Source organism: Seriola dumerili, unplaced genomic scaffold (genome assembly GCF_002260705.1).
Source record: "Seriola dumerili isolate Sdu_G_001 unplaced genomic scaffold, Sdu_1.0 BDQW01000321.1, whole genome shotgun sequence".
Taxonomy (NCBI): Eukaryota; Metazoa; Chordata; class Actinopteri; order Carangiformes; family Carangidae; genus Seriola; species Seriola dumerili.
In genome coordinates, this window is record NW_019174576.1 from 1,623,230 (window position 1) to 1,641,812 (window position 18,583).

An 18,583-nucleotide genomic window follows, 5' to 3' on the forward strand; every position below is an offset into this window, starting at 1 on the left:
AAAAAAAAAAAAAAAAAAAAAAAAAAAATCCACCCGTGCCCTTGGAGGAAATCTGGTCGGCCTGATGGCTCGTTTGAAGATTTTTGCTTGAAAAGCTTCTCTCTGAGATTGTGCTTGAAGAGCTTTTCTCAGAGGGAACAGTGTAATACCTTATGAGATAAAAAAAAAAAAATATCCCTCACTGTTTCCAAATAGTTTCCATTGTTTTTATTTTATAAAAAGTTCTGAGTGGAGTTTGTTGTGAAAAGTTCAGTCACATTGTATGCGCTCTGCACCGCAATGAGGTGTCACACCTGAAATCGCCCCCTTTGCCTTGTAGTTCAAAGTGTTGTGGTCACGCTGGCAGCTTGAGTTTGCCTCAGTGTTAAGACGCTTAATGACAAACTCATTGCATCAGGAGGGAACTCCCCTGTGATCAGACTCAGCATCACCGAGACTGAGCCCTTTTCTGATGGCAGCATTTTCCTCTGTAATTTATCTACTTAGTGATTTCCTGTTAGAAGAGCCATTCTGCAAAAATACCACTTCAACATGTATTCTTAAAATAATTCTACAGCATGGAATGTTGTTGCACCTGAAGTTTATTTTTACATACAGTAAATGACGTGACTCACTCTTGTGCCACATTAAACCACCGCGCACAGCTCCAGTAAGCCTGGCTTTAAATGAGCTTGCCTTTTCCTGTTCTCCAGCAGTCTGTTCGTCTTGGGGTTTAAAATATTCAGTATTTTTGCAGGCCTGGATGTTGTACGATCTGGGGGGAAGTGAGGCAGAGAAAATCCTTGTGAGTCAGTGATTTCAATCAATGTTGAGGGAAGACAACTAACTGATTGTTTCTCTTTTGTTTTGTTAGTGTTAGAAACAATGGCACAGGGAAAGAATGAAGTAATCAACAAGACAGTCGTTTAGGTCACCTAACTAGCAGCTCAATCCATAGTATCAACGTGATGGAGGTTATATGTAAATAATTGTATCTCTCTTATAGATTAATGGATTTGTTGTCATATTTATGGTTTATTATTTTCAGTCAGTCATACTTCCTACCTACTGTATATATTGCGCCTAATATATATATAGACGTGTATATATGTATATATATGTCTATATATATATATATAATGCCAGTATATTAAAACAATACAGTATACATATACTGTATTGCTGTAAAAACTTGAACTACTGAACATTCTGATGTGCGGTGAATAGGAAAGTGTTTTTTCCGATTCTTATTTCCTACTTTGATTATATATATATAATATATATATATATATATATATAATATATATATATAATGTACACACACACACAGTAGGATTTCTTTACATCTGGTGTGGCTGTAGTCCACCCAGACTAAACCATTTCTGTTCAGAACACATTTGATAACAATCCAGATAACAAAAGCCAAAGTAAAAGAAACTCAGCACCAAATCCTCTGAGTGATCACGAGCATGCTGCATGTGGTGCCTGGCCTGCGAGCTGGGGCCAAAAGTCGTTTTCTTAAAATAACAGCCATGAGGGTAAAATAGGCGTTTGGTTAACGGTTAAATCTGCTCACACTGTTTGTTGGTCCAAACACATGGCGACAGGGTTCAAAACAAACAGCAGCCTCTGGGCATTCACAATCACGGCAGCAAGGTGGTGAAACGGCCCGGCCTTCTGTTTTTATCGAATGCCTTTGCGTTGATCATGCTACATCAACACTTTGAGAAAAAAAAAACAAAAACATCTTGTACTCCGAGTTTTGTTTTGTGGCTGGAAGATTAAAATAAATTGGTTTTACTTTAATGATAGATAATTTACTGCTCGAGAAAAATGTTTAAATAATTCATGATAATGACATGGAAATTAGCCACTTCACTAGACTTACTTATAATAATAATAATAATAATAATAATAATAACAACATGGTTATCGTGTAATACAGTAGTGCATAATTAATTACACTTAACCTATTGACTACGGAGACTGCAAGGTGCCAAAAAGACACTTCCTGGAGACTTTAGCTGTAGTTTTGGCGATGAAACCAGTAAAGAGCTTTAAATGTGTCTCATTTCATTTCACTCGGAGAGGAAGTCATATTTCACCTCATGGTTTTATTCCATATTCAATAAAAACCAAACAGAAAATCAAATAGGTTGCGTAATGTATTTTGTTTTGTAAACGACAAAACGTTTATTTTGACAAGAAAATGTGCAAAATGGAAGAAGAAGAAAAAAAAATCAAATATAACAGCTGACACGCGGGCAGTGACCCTCCTCCTGTGTTAGGAGGCTGTTTTGTCAACATTAGTCCAACAAAATAAAAGCCTCTGGTCTTTGGAGAAGCGCTGATTTCATCTTTTCCTGGTGGTTTTTATTGAAGTGTGAGTACAAATATTTTGGGTTTAATGCCCACTGAAGCTGATTCGTATCAGTCAACGTACAAACATGATAAATGTGTTTTATCATGTTTCATCATATCATATCTCTGTTTTCTACAGTTCACAGCTTATCTCTGGTTCTCTGGGCCTTCAGTCAATCAGTGGGATGTAAAGGCCTGTTTAGTGTTGCTGATGTCTTCAACTGTAAAATCCTTGTTTGTTGTTTGTTATAATCTAAGGATTTTTACGTCTTTCCTGCATAGAATAAATTAAAAAAAAATCTGCCGTTGGTTAATATTATTATATATATTTTCATTCAGTTTTTACGGAGCTGATAGCGGATCATGATGAATCTTGATCCAACAAGATGTCCCGAAGCAGGCAGCGGAGCGACTGGGCGAAAAATGCCTTTTGTCTAAAAATGTCTTTGTCAGAGTTTCTCTTTGTCTTTGTAAGAACATGGACGGACAGTCAGGTGACAGGACAGGTTGTGTTCGGTCACTTCAGTCCGTGCTGCGTCTCTTTGTGTCTCCTCAGATCCACCTTCCTCTGGAAGCCTTTGCCGCACAGGTCGCAGCCGAAAGGTTTGTAGCCGGTGTGTTTCCTGCTGTGTGTGATGAGGTTGGAGCTCTGGCTGAACGCTTTACCACACACCTGACATTTGTGCGGCTTCTCACCTGAAAAAACGATTAGAAAACATTTTTATTATTATTATTATTATATAAATTATAGGAAGAGCAACAATTTGACTTGTGCCGGATGAAGCTTCTGTGTTTCTGCTGCACTTGCCTGTGTGGATGAAAGTGTGTTTCTTCATGTCGGACTTCTGGTGGAACCTCTTCCCGCAGTACTGACACGGGTATGGCCGGGTGTCGGTGTGGATGAGAAGGTGCGTCGACAGCGTGGACGACCTTTTGAAACTTTTGCCGCATATTTTGCAGTCGAAGCTTCTCTCCTGAAACGAGACGTAGAGGCGGGTTTTTAACCCATGACTTCAAGTCAGCGCACTCCTTCCTGACAGGAAGACAGGTTGACAACAAGATGCAGACGCAGAAAAAAGGTGTGAACTGTAGAACGTGAACGTGTGAGGTCACCTGAGAGTGCACAGCTTTGTGTTGTTCCAGGCTCACTGCGTGCCCGAAGGTTTTGCCGCAAATTTCACACGCAAATGGCCTGGTGCCGATATGCGATCTGCGGACGTGAACCTCCAAACCGTGCGGAGTAGAAAACACCTGAAGAGGGGGAAACGAGAAGTTGTAGAAGTTTTGGAAATAACAATAAAGGTTCATGAAAATAGAAATATTTTTTGTTCAATAAGGAGGTGTCAGCTCAGAGCCATTTAGTGTCTTGCTCAAGGGTTGGGGTTTTCTTGAAGTCACATAGGATCATGCATGCTGCAGATCTTGTGGTGTTTTGTATATTAGATGATTCACAGACTGTAGCCGAGGCTGTGCATGCAGCTCCATCCTCACCTTACTGCACTTGACGCACTTGTAAGCTCCGTTAAGGATGAGACTGGAGCACAGCAGCTCAGACTGGGCCTTCACGCTGTGGTTCTTCCCGCGCAGGCCTCCCTCAGGAAACAGCAGAGCAGCAGCGTGCCTCCTGTAGTCACTGTAAGTCTCCTCTCCCAGAACCTGCTCTGAGTACAGGGCTGAGTGGGCACTCTGCTCCCCGTAAAAGGCCATCGCTGCCGGGCCCCGGTCCACCTCCATGCTCGGGTGTAGATTCTGCTGCAGCAGGGGCCTCAGCCCGGGCCCCGGGTAGCTGCTCCAGGCGTAGGGCCGGAAGGGGACAGTGAAGGGCTGGGTGTCGTCAACCAGAGGAGACAGGGATTTCTCAGAATCAGCTGGAGAAGGGAACAGAGAGGCCAGATGAAAATTTGATGTAAAGGAGGTGTTTACAGGGCCCCACAGGAGCCGATTTAAGTCAGTCATGCAATGTTCTTTCAGAGAACATCTCCCTGATGATGGAAACCAGGAATATCAGATGATACAGAGGAGCGTGCTCTATAGCTAAAATAAATCAATGAGCTTTAGAAAATTGTGTTAAAGTTATTCCAAGGCCCAACACACTTATATAGGCCTACACTTTTATATGTAACAAGTGAACTCCTATCATATGTAGGCTATATGATTAAGTAGGTAAATTACTTATAGAACAATACACAAAATATGTAAACTCACTATATCTACCACAAAGGTCCCATAAGTTTTTATGTAACTTAACCGAAGTGATCATCTTAACATTTTAGTGTTATGGCTCCAAAATAGTGCGGAAAATTTCATACACATAATGGAAAATAAACAGTTATTCCTACACAAGAATTCGACTTGTATTGTTACCTCATGTTTGTGGTTTTTGTAGCCTCATCAAGCTTTTACTGTTTCCCCTCTTGGCCTTTTATGTGTTTCTATATAGTACAAGATCATAAGTGGTGTGTGTGTGTGTGTGCGCGCGCGTGTGTGTGCGCGCGTGTGTGTGCGCGCGCGTGTTTGTGTACCCGGTGATGCAGAGGGGGACGGAGGCCTCCAGAAGTCCTCGTAGTCCGGGGATCGAGTGCACAGACTGTCGGCGCAGCTGAGCGGAGACTTTGGGGAGAAATCAGCAGCGTCAGCCAGGTGGGAGTCCGGGGAGAGGCCATACGTGTCCACCGTCAGGTCGCTCTCATCTGGGAGCTTATCTGACTCTGAGGACACACACAGGACAGTCAACATCATCAAGTAAGGTCATCCTAATTAACTGCCCAGGCGACTATTATACTTCTCTTATCTTCTATGACATAAATGGTGGCACTTGCAGTACATTTAAGCCAGTGTAGGTGAATTGTCAAGATTTATTAGATGTACAAAATTACCTAAAGTTTAGACCAATATCACCTTATTTCTATTAGTAACCTTTAATTTAACATGAAAGAAAAACAATGGTGATACAACAAAAACAAAACTTGCGACACTCTAACGTTTAAATGTATCTATCGAGGTGATTTTTCGTCATCATAACATCGCAGAACCAACTGTGTCAACATCAGTAATTCAGCTTACATTTTGTTTAATAAAATTATTTAATTTTTAAAGGGATTTTTTTTTTTTTTTTTTTTTTCGGGAAAAAAAACACGTTTTGAAGCCAATATTAATAATCTGAACGACTCTTTCCAGACCTTAAAACTACAAATCAGTTGTACTTCTGTGCACAGTTTCACTTTAATTTGCTCTCCTCCTGTCAGCAGTCCACGCACTCAAAGATAGTTTTTATTTAGAAAAAAAAAAACATCGGGCCATTAGCTTTCATCAGATGGGATGAGAAAAAAAAGGGTTTAATGATTAATTTATTTCGTCATTTTGCACATACCTGAGCAGATTTGCGTCAGTATAGAATCCAGCCTGCTGAAATCATCCTCTAAAGACCGGGGCTTGTGGTAACTGTGCGCCTTCTTACTCTTCACCAAGAAGGATCGAGGCATCTCTGACCTGAGAGCAGAAACCACCGATAGTGACAATAATAATCCAGCGGCAAAGAGGATTCCTTATATGCTCGGTGCTGCTCGCTCTGAACCCTGCAGACACTTGGTCTCCTCTGGAGGGGAGATGTGGGTCCCAAGTGCTTTAAATAACAGAGTTCAACCTGACGACGGAGCATGCGCCGACTGAGTCCAGTCCCGTTCCGTCCGCCAGGTGTTGCATGGACAGGTGTCTGTGCTGCGGCTCCCCCGCTCACCCCGCTGCAAGTAAATACACCCGCATGCAGTGTTTTAGTCAGCGTGCAGCCCGAGGTGGTTACAGGTGATAGGAAAATAGTCTGCAGCGGGGGCGACTTCTTGTCATGTCTCCCCAAAGCAGCGTCACTCATTTCAGGACTTGACTTGATAATTTAGGCCTATATGACGCGGTGGTGTGCCTTTGCTCTACTTTCAAGAAACAGCCGGGGAATTATCAGCTCTTCATTTTATTTCTTTGTTTCAAAATAGAAATCAGACAATAAGTCTGAATCTAAGTAACTTGATTTTTTAAATTTTTTTGCTGTGTTTATCCTACCGCCTGGAGCTGCCAGGCTGCAGTTCGTGTCACACGTCGGAGGAGATACACGGTTTATCAGCGCTTTACTCAATCTTTGGAGGGGGGCAGAGGGAGAGGAAACGCGGGGGCGCACCCCAGGGTGTCTTGTTGAACCTGCATGTAGCACCTAGTGGTAAAATATAAGAGGTGGGGGAAACTCTGACCCGACTGTGTAGTCGCTTAATATTGAGTCACTTATAGACACAATTGCAACACCGCTATAATGTTGCCTAAAATAATATGAGAGAATGGCATTGGCAATAATTCAGTAGCCTATAAATCTATACATAAAACGCATATGAATGACACTTTGCTCCACGCAGGACAGAGTTTGGCGCAGCTTTGTTCCGGTCCGCTGGTCAGTTGATCTCAAGGACTGTTATTATGTGACAGACACTCGCCGTACTCGCGCCTGCGGTGACAGTTTCACGTTACCCTGGGCATTATGCTGAAAAGGAAGAAGCCCTATAATAGAGACAGTTTGTTTTCTGTTCGCTCAGGACGCAGATTACAGCGGCTATTGAGCGTCATTACGCACGGAACAATAGAGAGGAGAGAGCTGCGCGTCCTGCGTGGTGTCTTTTATCCAGGTGCGATACATTAAATGAATCCTGTAACTTTTATAGTGATGGAGTGGATGCACTTTGATGATCAATAATCAATATGAATGAAATTTATTATATTGAATCATCTATTATTATATGTGGAGTTTTACCACATACAGAGCTGAGTTAAACTGACACACCCGGTGACTAACATTTTCTACTCATCAGTAAATCAGCTCAATTCAAATCCTCCACAAGTACAAAGGTCTGCCGAAACACAAACTGAGAACTCCCATGGAATAATAGATGGTTTCAAACAGCTTTAGCATGAACACAATATTATATCCCACCTCTGTACTTCTACACTGGATGGATTAACGGCACAGGTTGGCCACAGGCGGAGCAGCCTATCAGTGAATGAAGGACAGGAAATCAAAGCTCCACATGCCCCGGCTCGATTAGACTCATCACGGCCGCGGCATCCGGACACCGTGCTGGTGAAGATATGAGGCCAGAACCGATAAAAAACAGAAAGATAGGCCGGCAGAGGAGTTTCACAACGCCGCGCAACAACGGTGTCATCCTTCCATGATAGTAAAGAGTTGAATACAACAGGCCTAATGTCCCAACAATAATAGGCTACTACTATAGCTTAATAATAATATTAAAAGTTTTCATCAGTACCCGTTTATTGCAGAAGCCAGTTTGTCTGAAGGCAGAAGATTTTAGTTCCCTCCGCTCGTTTTAACGCTGAATATATTAAATCAATTTCCTTATAACTTCCGCATAATTTAAATCCGACTCTGATGAAATTCAGATTTTAAGAAGGGCATCTATATGTGAAAACACTAAATGAGTCATCTCCTCCCACATGGCACCACAGTCTTTGATTTTAATGCCTCTTGTTATGGTGAACATGCCTGGACGCGCCTTCAAACATTTATAAAAAACATAACTTGTAGGCTATTTAATAAATTTGTTTATATTTAAAAAGCTGAAATTTAGCTCATGTTAACTGTGAATCCAGACTTGCGACGCAAGATGGTTGAAACGATCTAAATCGTATTTTTGTGGAAACATAATCACGCGCAGGAAAAATCACATGGACTGAAGTTTTACAACCAGCTTGTCAGAATTTGAATAAATTGTCACTGACTTTCACTGCGCCGTGAGCTGCACGTTCCAAACACCCGCGAGCATAATCAATCACTGCAATATAAAATATAACATCACACTTAGATCACTGGCCATCACAACCACACTCTCCTTAAAGATCAATAATTAAAACAAAAAAACACATTCATAATCATCTGGTAATTATACAAACCTTGTTATTCTTTGAGTGGCTGATGAGAACCCGCTTTTAAAATGTGGTTTTCTGCATGAAATGATTAGTAGTTGAGGCTCAGCTCTGAAAACCGCGAGAAATCACTTCCTGAAACAGTCAATCTAAGCAGAAAATCTTCACAGAGGAAGGCAGAGCTAAGCCTAAAGTCTGTGAGAGCAGGTTAGAGATCTGCCACCATCAAGACACACACGCCAGGCCAGGAGTTTATCAAACATTTTATTATGAACTCATCGCACGCGCGCACACGCACACACACACACACACACATACACATACAACAGTCTCATTTAGTCCCCAGAGTGTGCTGACTGCTCCATAGTGTTGCCATGTGTTACTGCACTGCAGACTTGAAAAGTGCCATGAAGTGTTCCTCTCCCGTCAAATGACACAGCGGGTATCTTGTTCATCAAAGGGACATAGTAATTACCAAGTCAAAGTCACAGTCTTTTCTGTTTCCTGGAACTGACTGTCTTTCACTGAATACAGGAGTTAGTGTTCAGTATGGACATTCAGAAAAATTCACTCTTACACATCCAGGTCCTTGCACATGAAATGGAGTGGATCTAGCTTGTGCTTGAGCACCATACAGAACTTAGTGCTTACTTTGGTGCCACTCCCGATTCTTCTCCAGATGTTATAAAGTGTACAAACGTATGTTGTCTTATCTCCCATCTCCAGCTCCCTAGGACCGTCAATTTGTGATGCACAAAAACATATGATAGACATTACTCATGTTTGACTCATCGGCCTATGTGCTGCTCTGCACAGCTCATTGTGAAAGTGAAGTCTGGATGCTTTCAGAGAACTCTGAGCAACAAATCTGTCCTCTTCTGTCTGCACTCATTATTCATGTTAGATGATGTCTTCTAAGGAGGAAAGATCTTTTTCTCTTAACAGGAATTCAACTCACTCATCTCAAAAACCAGATTTGTCATTTGTGTTACCATAATAAACTAAACTATATGTCCCTTTTTTCTGTATTGTACAATATATTCTAACCGTCAGATATGCAAGAGATACATATGTTCAAGTTCAAAAGGAGTTGAGAAAAAAAACAAAACAAATAAGCAAACAAACTTAATACACATTTACATATCTACAAGTATTCAGATGTCACAACGAGCTTGTGATACACCAGCCCAGGTGAAAGGCATGCGGCATGTGCTAAGGCCTAAAGGTCATCATTACCTCAATCAACGCTGGCTGATACAAGTGGCTTTGATACCAGGCTCTGACCAAGCTCATCAACACCATACATATATATTTATATATACACACACAGCACTCATACAATTCTGCCTCTGCATGACGGACACTTAGTAGTAACGGCATCAATACGCTGTTGATGTTCATTTATAAAATGCTTTAAAAATATAAAAATACATTGGATGAAGTGTGTAGTAGAGCATAAAATGTTTTATTGCACAGTCTCTTTCTCTGTGGTGTACCGACAGGGGGGCGGATTGACAGACAGACTGCCCCTCCTCCCTCAACCCCTCCCCTTTCTCTTTCTCTTTCTCCACCTCCTCCTCCTCCTCCTCCAGTTTCTGTGGTCCAGTAGAGTTTAATACGTTCCATATAATTTAACTCTTTGCTCAGGTCCAGACTGATGATGTGCCAGCTGTCAGGTGTTTGCTGCCCTCAAGAAGATAACAAAAACTACAAATAGGAGGTAAACGAAACAGAAAAAAAACTAAATCCGTTAAGTGTGATTCTCGTGATATGAAATGTTGATGTATATCCTCTCTGAAACTCAGAACTCCACATCCAGACTTCTCCTCTGAAATGGTTGCTGGAAACACCCCCTCTTCGTCAGTGAGTGTTGACAGCCTGTGTCCCGACTCTGGCAGGCAACCCCTGCTTGTCACACAGTGGTGGACTTGCTCTGAGGGACAGAGAGCCGCAGGGCCTCCCCGTCATCCTCCTCGCTTTCGCTGTCCCCGAGGTTGGGGTGCAGTCTGATACGGCTACTGCTGCTGCTGCTCTGCTGGGTGTCCTTGAGGCTGGGGTCCTTGACTCCATCTTCATCTGAAGACTGGTAGGACTCATCATCCCCCGCATAGTGATTGACGATGTGGATCCCATCAAAAGTGGGCTGGCTGGCCAAGCCCCTCTGCCCTTTTAAGCAGCAAATCTGTGAGAGGAAGAACGATGAGTATTAGGAGCAATGCAAAGACCGTTTGTTATCTTGCATGCAAAATGAGCAAAAGACAGATGTGTAACTTCTGAGGGAGAAAACAAAGACAGGAGCAAACTATTTAAAACTCTTTGGCAGTCAGTGATATTCTACTCATATCACCGGCACAAACAGAAACAGATGTCTTTAACAAATCTGACATGCAGGCAGCAATTCAACCAAAAACCTCAAGGAAATAATGTGATAAAGTATGAACTGTGGCCCAATTCCATACTACACATCAGCAGGATACAGTATATACTATATTATCATATTTACAGTATAGTATAACAAAAACAATGCATGTAAAAAACTAAATGGTTTTGCAAAGATTTAATGCTTTATATTTTGTTTTCTGAGATATTTCTGTTAGTTAGTTCAAATTAGTTTGAACTGTTTCGAGCTGTACATCACATGGTGGGACAACAGAGTCAATGAACCGTTTCCTGTCCACACTGAGGTCTCTGGTGAGTGTCCTTTATTTTGTCACATTTCCAGTGAGAATGAACTGAAAACTTTCTTACAATCAGTATGTAGTATAGAGTTGGGACAAAGCTGTTGTATAATTCAAGGGTGTGGTCCTGAATGTGTCCCACAGCAAGGGGCTGTTGTCTGCTGTTCATCAGAGGTGGGAAGTTAACGCGACGCCAGATCAACCAGCTGGGGGGGGGGGTGAGATCATTCTAGCCGCACTCAGAAACAAACTTTCATGTATGTAAGGTTATCTTCCCCACGTCTGATTTCTCTTCCCTTTCCTACGGGAGCATCCAGGACCGCCTCCCTTGCTATGAATTAAGCAGACCCAGACGGGGGTTACAGTTGGGGCCACACAGCCAATGAGATGAAGGTCAACACAAGGTCAGGTTTCAACCACTGAAGGTTACAAGGCACATCTGTGCCAACTCACCTGGGACGGCCTGCCATTCAGCAGACAGACATGAAGGAAGAGACGCATTCAGAGGCCAGTTCAGAGCACAGTACACAATGCACAAAAAAACAAAAATAAGCCCTTGTTTACCTGCACCTGTCTAAATATGGGAGTCTACCTTCCTGTTGTTGTCACGCAAAAAGGAAATTGTGATCTAATCAACATCTGACTGGCAACAGCAAAAAGTTCCAGCTATATGATGCAGGTTTTAATGCAGATTGTGACGGAGGATGATGGTGGAACTTGGTATTGAGCCATTTTCAGTTTTGCTCAGTGCAGCCACATGAGCTCGCGTGATTCATAGCAGGCCACTCTTAACCTAAGATGACCACCATGAAAAACCAAGTGAGAGAGGAAATGACTGTGTGACTGCACTGCCTTCATATAGAGACAGAAGAAGTTCATGCATGCAGCTCAATTTAACCACAGTTCACTGCCTGTTTTCAGTAACGATATGCTATTGTTCCTGTACATAACTGATCTGCAGGAAGTAAGCAAGAACCTACTAATAATAATATATAATATTTTCTCTTGAAACTAGTGTTAGAGTAACTACTTATCTATTTGGTCACTGACAAGTAAGTAACGACCATTTCCACTGCCTCTATATTTATTTATTCATTTATCTTTTTCAGGTGTGGTCCCTGGCAGCAGTTGATTCAGGGAACTCTGGGTCTCCCTATTCCACCTTCCAACCAAAACCACAACAGAATTCAACTGCCAAACCCATAATAAAGCGGCCCCCTCCTTAGGGTCTTAGGCAGTTTATGACAGGATGGATCAGCTCCCTTCTGTCATGGTTTGGAGTTGATCCAAATCTCGATAACAGTCCCAACAACCAAAAAAAAAGACAAAAGACAGAACTGGAAATGTGTGGTATAAGGTATAAAAAAAAGTCATAGTATAATAAGTCATAAAAACATATGTTATAGTGTACCAATAGGTAACAGTATAGTAAGGCATAAAAAGGCATACTATACTATGACTTTTTTTTATGCCTTACTATACTGTTACCTATTAGTACACTATAACATGTTTTTATGACTTACTATACTATGAGTTTTCATTACTTTTTATGCCTTGCTTAGTAAGGCATAAAAAGTAATAAAAACGTTATAGTATATTATATAAGCTATATACATTATAGTACTAATAGGTAATAGTATAGTAAGGTATAACAACGTCATAGTACAGTAAGGCTTACTATACTATGACATATTTTTTTAACGGAATAAAAAGCCATAAAAACGTGCCTCCGCCATGTCGCCCCATAAATAAATCACAGTATAGTTAGTCAAAAGAAAGTCATAGTATAGTAGCATTACTATATATTTCTATATACCAACATATATTGCTATATATATTTAAATGAATCACATCTTACTTAAAATCAAATTTTCAGTTATAATGTTTAAGTTGTAAATGTAGGTACACCTTATTATCTGTCTTGGCTTTACTCTGTGATGAGCTTGGTTTAAAAACATTTGTAGGGTATTCACACGAGCTGTGCAGTGTTAGCTCCACACAGGAAATCTCTGGGTGTAGTTAACACTTCTAATTTGTTAGCTTCAAAGTAAAACCATATCTGAGGGAATGTTTTGAAACCTTTCAAAAGCTAGATGAAAAGAAACAGTGACAACTAAACTTGAGTCTTTACAAGGAAAAAAACAACAAAAAACGGTTGAAACATAAGCTAGCATGATTAGCATTAGACCTGATGCTGCTCACCTCATGTTTTAGTTCTGCTATCTGGTCTTTGAGGTCACGGATGTACTGGCTCGAGTCTGTGTGGTTCAGCTGGCCTTGGACCTTTCCTTCTTCTTTCTGTTAATAGAGGAGATGAGTTTATTTTTTAAAAGCTACAGCACTGAGTGATGCAGGAGGCTTTCCTACAGAGGACGTTGACAAAACATTCTAGCTTAGACTTATGTGGTTAAACCCAGGACTAAATGGAAAATGCAGCATACACTTAAAATAACTAGATTCTGGAAATTTCAGTGACGTCTTGATGAATACCCACTGATATTCATTGTTGCGAGCTACTGCACATTCAGTACAAAAGGCGTCGGACGCTGGAGCTCCATTTCTAAAAAAGCAGCATGACGAAGTGCCCTGCATGTGTGGTGGGCGAGTAAAGTGACAGATGTCAGAGGAAACACAAGACAGTGTCATTTGTGCTTGATTTCCTCCTGGGGCCCTGGGGATGAAAGCTGCTTGTTAGCTTTAACAGTTAAACAGTCCATGTGATGTTTACCTTCATCAGCAAAGACATCTGCAAGCATTGGGGACAAACACAAACTCTCTTTTCAAACCTCAATCACACCACCTGAACTCGCCAGTTCTTACTGTGAGACCAGTGACGGGTGCACAGAGGAGTTCAAGCTACAGGCTGCAGCACAGAAACACCAAGACAAAAAAAGAAAGACGGTACACAGCAGGGCTTTGGTGTTGAGGTAGAGATGTGGACTGAGGCTTCACCTCAAAATACAGACAGGGTTTTTGATTCCTGTGGTGAAATGGGGTTGGGTTTGGTGGGTCCCAGTAGGGCTTTTTTTTTCACAAGGAGACACAAACAAGTGAGATTAATACGAGGATCTGTTGTTTTTGAGGTTTCCCCGCTCCAAAACACTGCAACAATAAGGGGCAGGCAGTTAATAAGACTTCCTCATGTTCAGCTGTGTGAATAACCAGGTGTCAGACTGTAGACAAATGTGAAACGTGTCTCTCTCTCTCTCTCTCACTCACTCACTCACTCACACGTGCACACACACACGTTCCTGCAGCCTCAAAGACTATGTATAATGACATGGTAGAAAAGTTACATTTGTTTAAAGCATCGACAGCAGTGAACCGAGCATTTCTTTGATCTCAACAAACATCATCACGTCTTGAATGAGTGAGAAAAGGAAAAAAAAGAAAAAAAAAAATCACAGCTCATAAGAGAAGTTTCCATGAACTGCACTAGAATTTCATTTGACAGTATCAGCACAAAGTGTTTTACACTGTGTCTCCATTGTTGTGGCGATGTGTGCTTTATTCTGAATCTGCAAAGACCTTTGTGAAGGATATGTGAAAATTCACAGCTGTAGTGTGAAATGATGATTTATGTTATCTTTGTTGTATGATTAAACTTTCCTTTATCATTTAGCTGCTTCTCAGTAAAGAGCAGATATGAGTTCTAAAAAAAAAAAAAAAAAAACCTAAAATCTTTAAGTGCCATGTTAACATTTTAAGCTTTACCACAGATGTGTCACTAGAATTTCTTCTTCTTTTTTTTTTTACGTGTAAGACTGATGAAACATATTTCCCACAACAACATGACAAATACAGAGTAAACATCACAATGTCCCTTATAAGCTAAAACATTTTGTATAAATCTCTGAGTATGTAATAGAAACCTCAAAATAAACCATGCATGTCACCTTTGGTAGAGTCTCTGCTTCAAGATGTGAAACCACTTCCTATCAACCCAGAGACAGTGGCGCTGTGGCATTAAGCAGAGGCCAGGACTGTGGTAGTGAAAGAATCCTACATAAACCTTTCTAGACATCTCAGTTTCACTGACAACATTTTCCATCATCATTCAGTGTTTGTCATCAATTTGTATCTGTTCACTGAACCTCTGAAACATTACCTTTGTAATCATGAAGGATGATAAGATATATATGACTACAACTTCATCCATATCTGACACTGCTCTGAATTCTATACTCGGTATTCAGGCTCAGACAAAGATAATCTGTCTGATCTCCGTGACCTCTGACCTCTCGCATTAAAACCGAGCTGCAAATCATCCCTATCAATATGCGTCACCTTCTGAGGAGGAAGCAAAGAATCTGATTTTTTTTTCTCCCTTTTTTGAAACTGAAGCAAAATGTTCACCCACAACAACAACTTATAGAGCAGGAATCGTGATTTTTGGTCAGACAGAGGTTTGATTTAATACCTTGCTCCTGACAAAATAAATAAACAATCATACCAAGCAAAGAGTGCTTTTTTATGACACACCCAGCTGTGTTCATTACACAGATTCTAAAGAGTACGAGGGCGGTAGTGGTAAAGTTTTGGTGTTGCATGTTTTGCTCTATCACTTAGTAACAAAACCTCAGACCACACTGTGTGATTGTGTATGCCTGTGAAAGGGAAGAGGGGGAGGTTTTGTTGTAGGTGTCATACTTATAAATAGTCTAGGCCTTCAGCTTAAACCATTTGAAACACCTTACACTCAGGAGTGCATTTACAAAGGGGAGGGCCTGCTCCGCTGGGTCAAAGTCACAACTGTTTCCAACAAAGCAGTCTGTAGCTCAAAGCAAAGGTGACCCACGTTTCTGGTTTGACTGTCAGTTCAAGCAGCTGATATTTACGCTGAATCAGTGGCACTTAACTTAAGGTTATTAATGTACAGAATTATAAGTTTTATGAAGGCCTATTAATACAGCTGTGTTTTGGTAGAGGAAGAGTTATAGTTGTTGACTATTGCATTAATTAACGTTTTTTTTACTGTATTGAACTACACTACTGTAGGTTATAAACCATTTATAACATGTTTATATACTGTAATGGGTTTGAAGCATCTTGCAAGCAGCTTGTGTTTTCGGCGTAGCTTGCAATGCACTTGCTTGTTGAGCAGCTCCAACTAAAAACTGTTCAACTTCAGCAGATCAACTCTCTACATTACTGCAGCGTTTTCTCTGCCATCCAATCAGAGTGCATGGATGACGCTGAGGAACTGAAACATTAAGAATATGCAGTACTCAACAAAACTGAGTACACCCCTGTGCAATATCATTAAAATGTTAAATAATTCAAAACTATCATCTTGCACCGATTGTATTATTTTTAAGTTGAAGTGTTGGCTATTTTATCTTATGTATAATTAAAAATAAACATGCATAATAGACATGCATAGACTACATTAAAAGTAATTAAACCTGTGATTTTAAGCCTAATTGCATGGACAAAATTATAAAATAACGTGAACACAACAGCTTCCTCAGTCTTAGCCTGGGCTGTGTCTTGAACCCAAAAGAACATCTCTATACATTCATACATGATCAATTTGATTCTTTTCCACTGGTCGGTGCTGATGATCAATAAGCTTGATGACAACAATTTTGGAAACTTTGGAAAATTTCAAAGTATTAACACCTCATGAGAACATATGTGGGCTCACTAGCAAGTCAGACCGAGGGAGACAGTCATTTGTGATGAGACAAAAATGTCTCTTGACTCATCCAAAAACATGAATTTATCCCACTTGCTGAGAACTGCTCACAACACTGGAATAATTTTAAGAAAAGGTAACGATACCATTTCTGACAACATACAGTATTAATAGACCTGAAAACACAGTATTAAACATTAATATCTCACATCCAGCTTGTGTGAAGTCCCCAGTTTACAACCAACCAATTACCAGGAACAGAGGCAACAGAATCTTCGAAATACACAGGATGTGCGTAAAAGTCGCTAATCTCGATTTCAACATAGAAACAAGCAATTTTTAAGTGTTAAAGATTCATATTTATCCACATTTATTCATTCACATTTATCCACTGACGCATTTAGTCATATGAAAAGTGTTGAGCCCTCAAACAACATTATTTTATCTGTTATCAATCATTACTGTTGAGTGTTGGTGCTGTAAGAACAGGCCTGTATTTGTTTTGGTCACCCTTGTTGTGTGTAACGTTACATTTGTTTGGGGATAAATACTGGTTTCTTCACTCTTGTTCGTCGAGACGTGTTCACACCGGGAGTGAGTTTATATGCAAGTACTGTGACCGAAAGAGTCCTCACCCACCGTTCCAAAATATTTTAACATTTGACCAAAAATACAAGTAGACAAATTATTCACGGCTCTGAGATACAATGAACTAGATAACAAAAAATAAGACGCCGTCATTTCTTGCAGAGCAACTACAGAAAATCTGTGTGTGTGATGCAACACCTCCTTTGTCGATCTGATTGAAAGGTGTGGAAAAAAAAAAAAAAATTCTGTTTTGAGGCAGATTTTTTGCTTTTACTGTCATTTGTAAACACACATCTGCACTCTGTACCCTACACACAGTTTCAGTGTGTAAGTTTTAAATGTAAAGCATTTCTCTGTAACATAACATATTTGTGACTAAACAAGCCACAGTTTCATGATCAAATCTGATTTGATCAGATTTGACACTGGTGTCTCCATGGAAACATGTTTAAACAAGACATCAACTACTATCAGATTCAGATGCTCGCACTTTGACAGTCTGTAAGAAGAGTAAGAATGAACTACATATACAGAAATCCATCATGTGAAATAACCACTATCAAACAAACTGACCAATCAAACCCTCTAAAATAATAATATACAGTAACTCAGTTTGGTCACTACACACATTCCTGTGCAGGATATTTCTGTCTGTCTGTCTGAAGGAAGTTCACATTGGCAAGAAAAAGTGTGTGAAACCATTAGAATAACCTGGTTTGTGATGAAATGTGATCTGATCTTCATCTAAGTCTAATGTCAACAAACACAGTGTTTCTGAGTTAATATCACACAGGCAATTATAATCTTTTGTGTCTTTATTGAGCACATTTATATTCTGTAGTATATTTACTTTGATGTTTAGGGTCATTGTTCTGCTACATCACCTAACTAAACATTTTCTCAGCAGTGCTGTGGAGAGTCAAGGAGCTCTCTGAGAGCAGGAAAGCCGCTGCTTAATTGGGTGACTCTGTAACCCTTTTCAGCTTTATGCAAATCCACAAAAGTTGATTCTAAATCTTCTTCTGTGCTCTCTTTTGCAAGGCCTGGTTCACATCAGCAGATGTTTCTTGTAAATTCTTGAATAGCAAACATATACAAAGTGTTTTGTAATACATCAAAGTGGCTCTAACCCACACCTCCGATCTCCAGGTTTGATAACTCCTGATTCCAATTAGCTTCTGTTGCTGCCACTCACATACTGTCTCCAGGCTACACAGTGGATGTTTAGTTGATGTTTTCAATGTGGACAAGAACAATAGATCTGTGTGTCGCTAATGCTAATAATAATAATAATAATAATAATATAGAGTGTGTTTGTTCATAATTGTAACTTGGATGAAGATCTCACCACATTTCAAGAAGAATTTATGCAGAAATGGAGGGCAATTTAAAAGTGTTTTTTCTTTTTCCTTCCACTGTA

The 18,583-nt window shown here is 40.3% G+C and overlaps 2 protein-coding genes across 7 annotated transcripts in view; both read right to left on the minus strand.

The window, feature by feature from the left end:
* Positions 1-2,143: 2,143 nt before the first annotated feature.
* Positions 2,144-5,922, minus strand: gfi1 (growth factor independent 1 transcriptional repressor). The gene is made up of 6 exons (XM_022759378.1): positions 5,711-5,922; positions 4,863-5,048; positions 3,832-4,208; positions 3,454-3,591; positions 3,149-3,314; positions 2,144-3,036 (listed from the first exon to the last, which is right to left on the minus strand). The coding sequence occupies exons 1-6, from the start codon at positions 5,820-5,822 to the stop codon at positions 2,858-2,860; spliced, it is 1,158 nt and encodes a 385-aa protein (XP_022615099.1). The 5' UTR covers positions 5,823-5,922; the 3' UTR covers positions 2,144-2,857.
* Positions 5,923-8,533: 2,611 nt separating this feature from the next.
* evi5 (ecotropic viral integration site 5) overlaps positions 8,534-18,583 on the minus strand; it is a 34,250-nt gene continuing 24,200 nt past the window's right edge. For all 6 annotated transcript variants that reach the window (XM_022759374.1, XM_022759373.1, XM_022759369.1 and 3 more), the window contains 2 exons: positions 13,140-13,235; positions 8,534-10,441 (listed from right to left, as the gene is read on the minus strand). In XM_022759374.1, the coding sequence (XP_022615095.1) occupies positions 10,172-10,441; positions 13,140-13,235 (366 nt within the window). In that variant the 3' untranslated portion in view covers positions 8,534-10,171. The remainder of the gene's footprint in view (positions 10,442-13,139; positions 13,236-18,583) is intronic.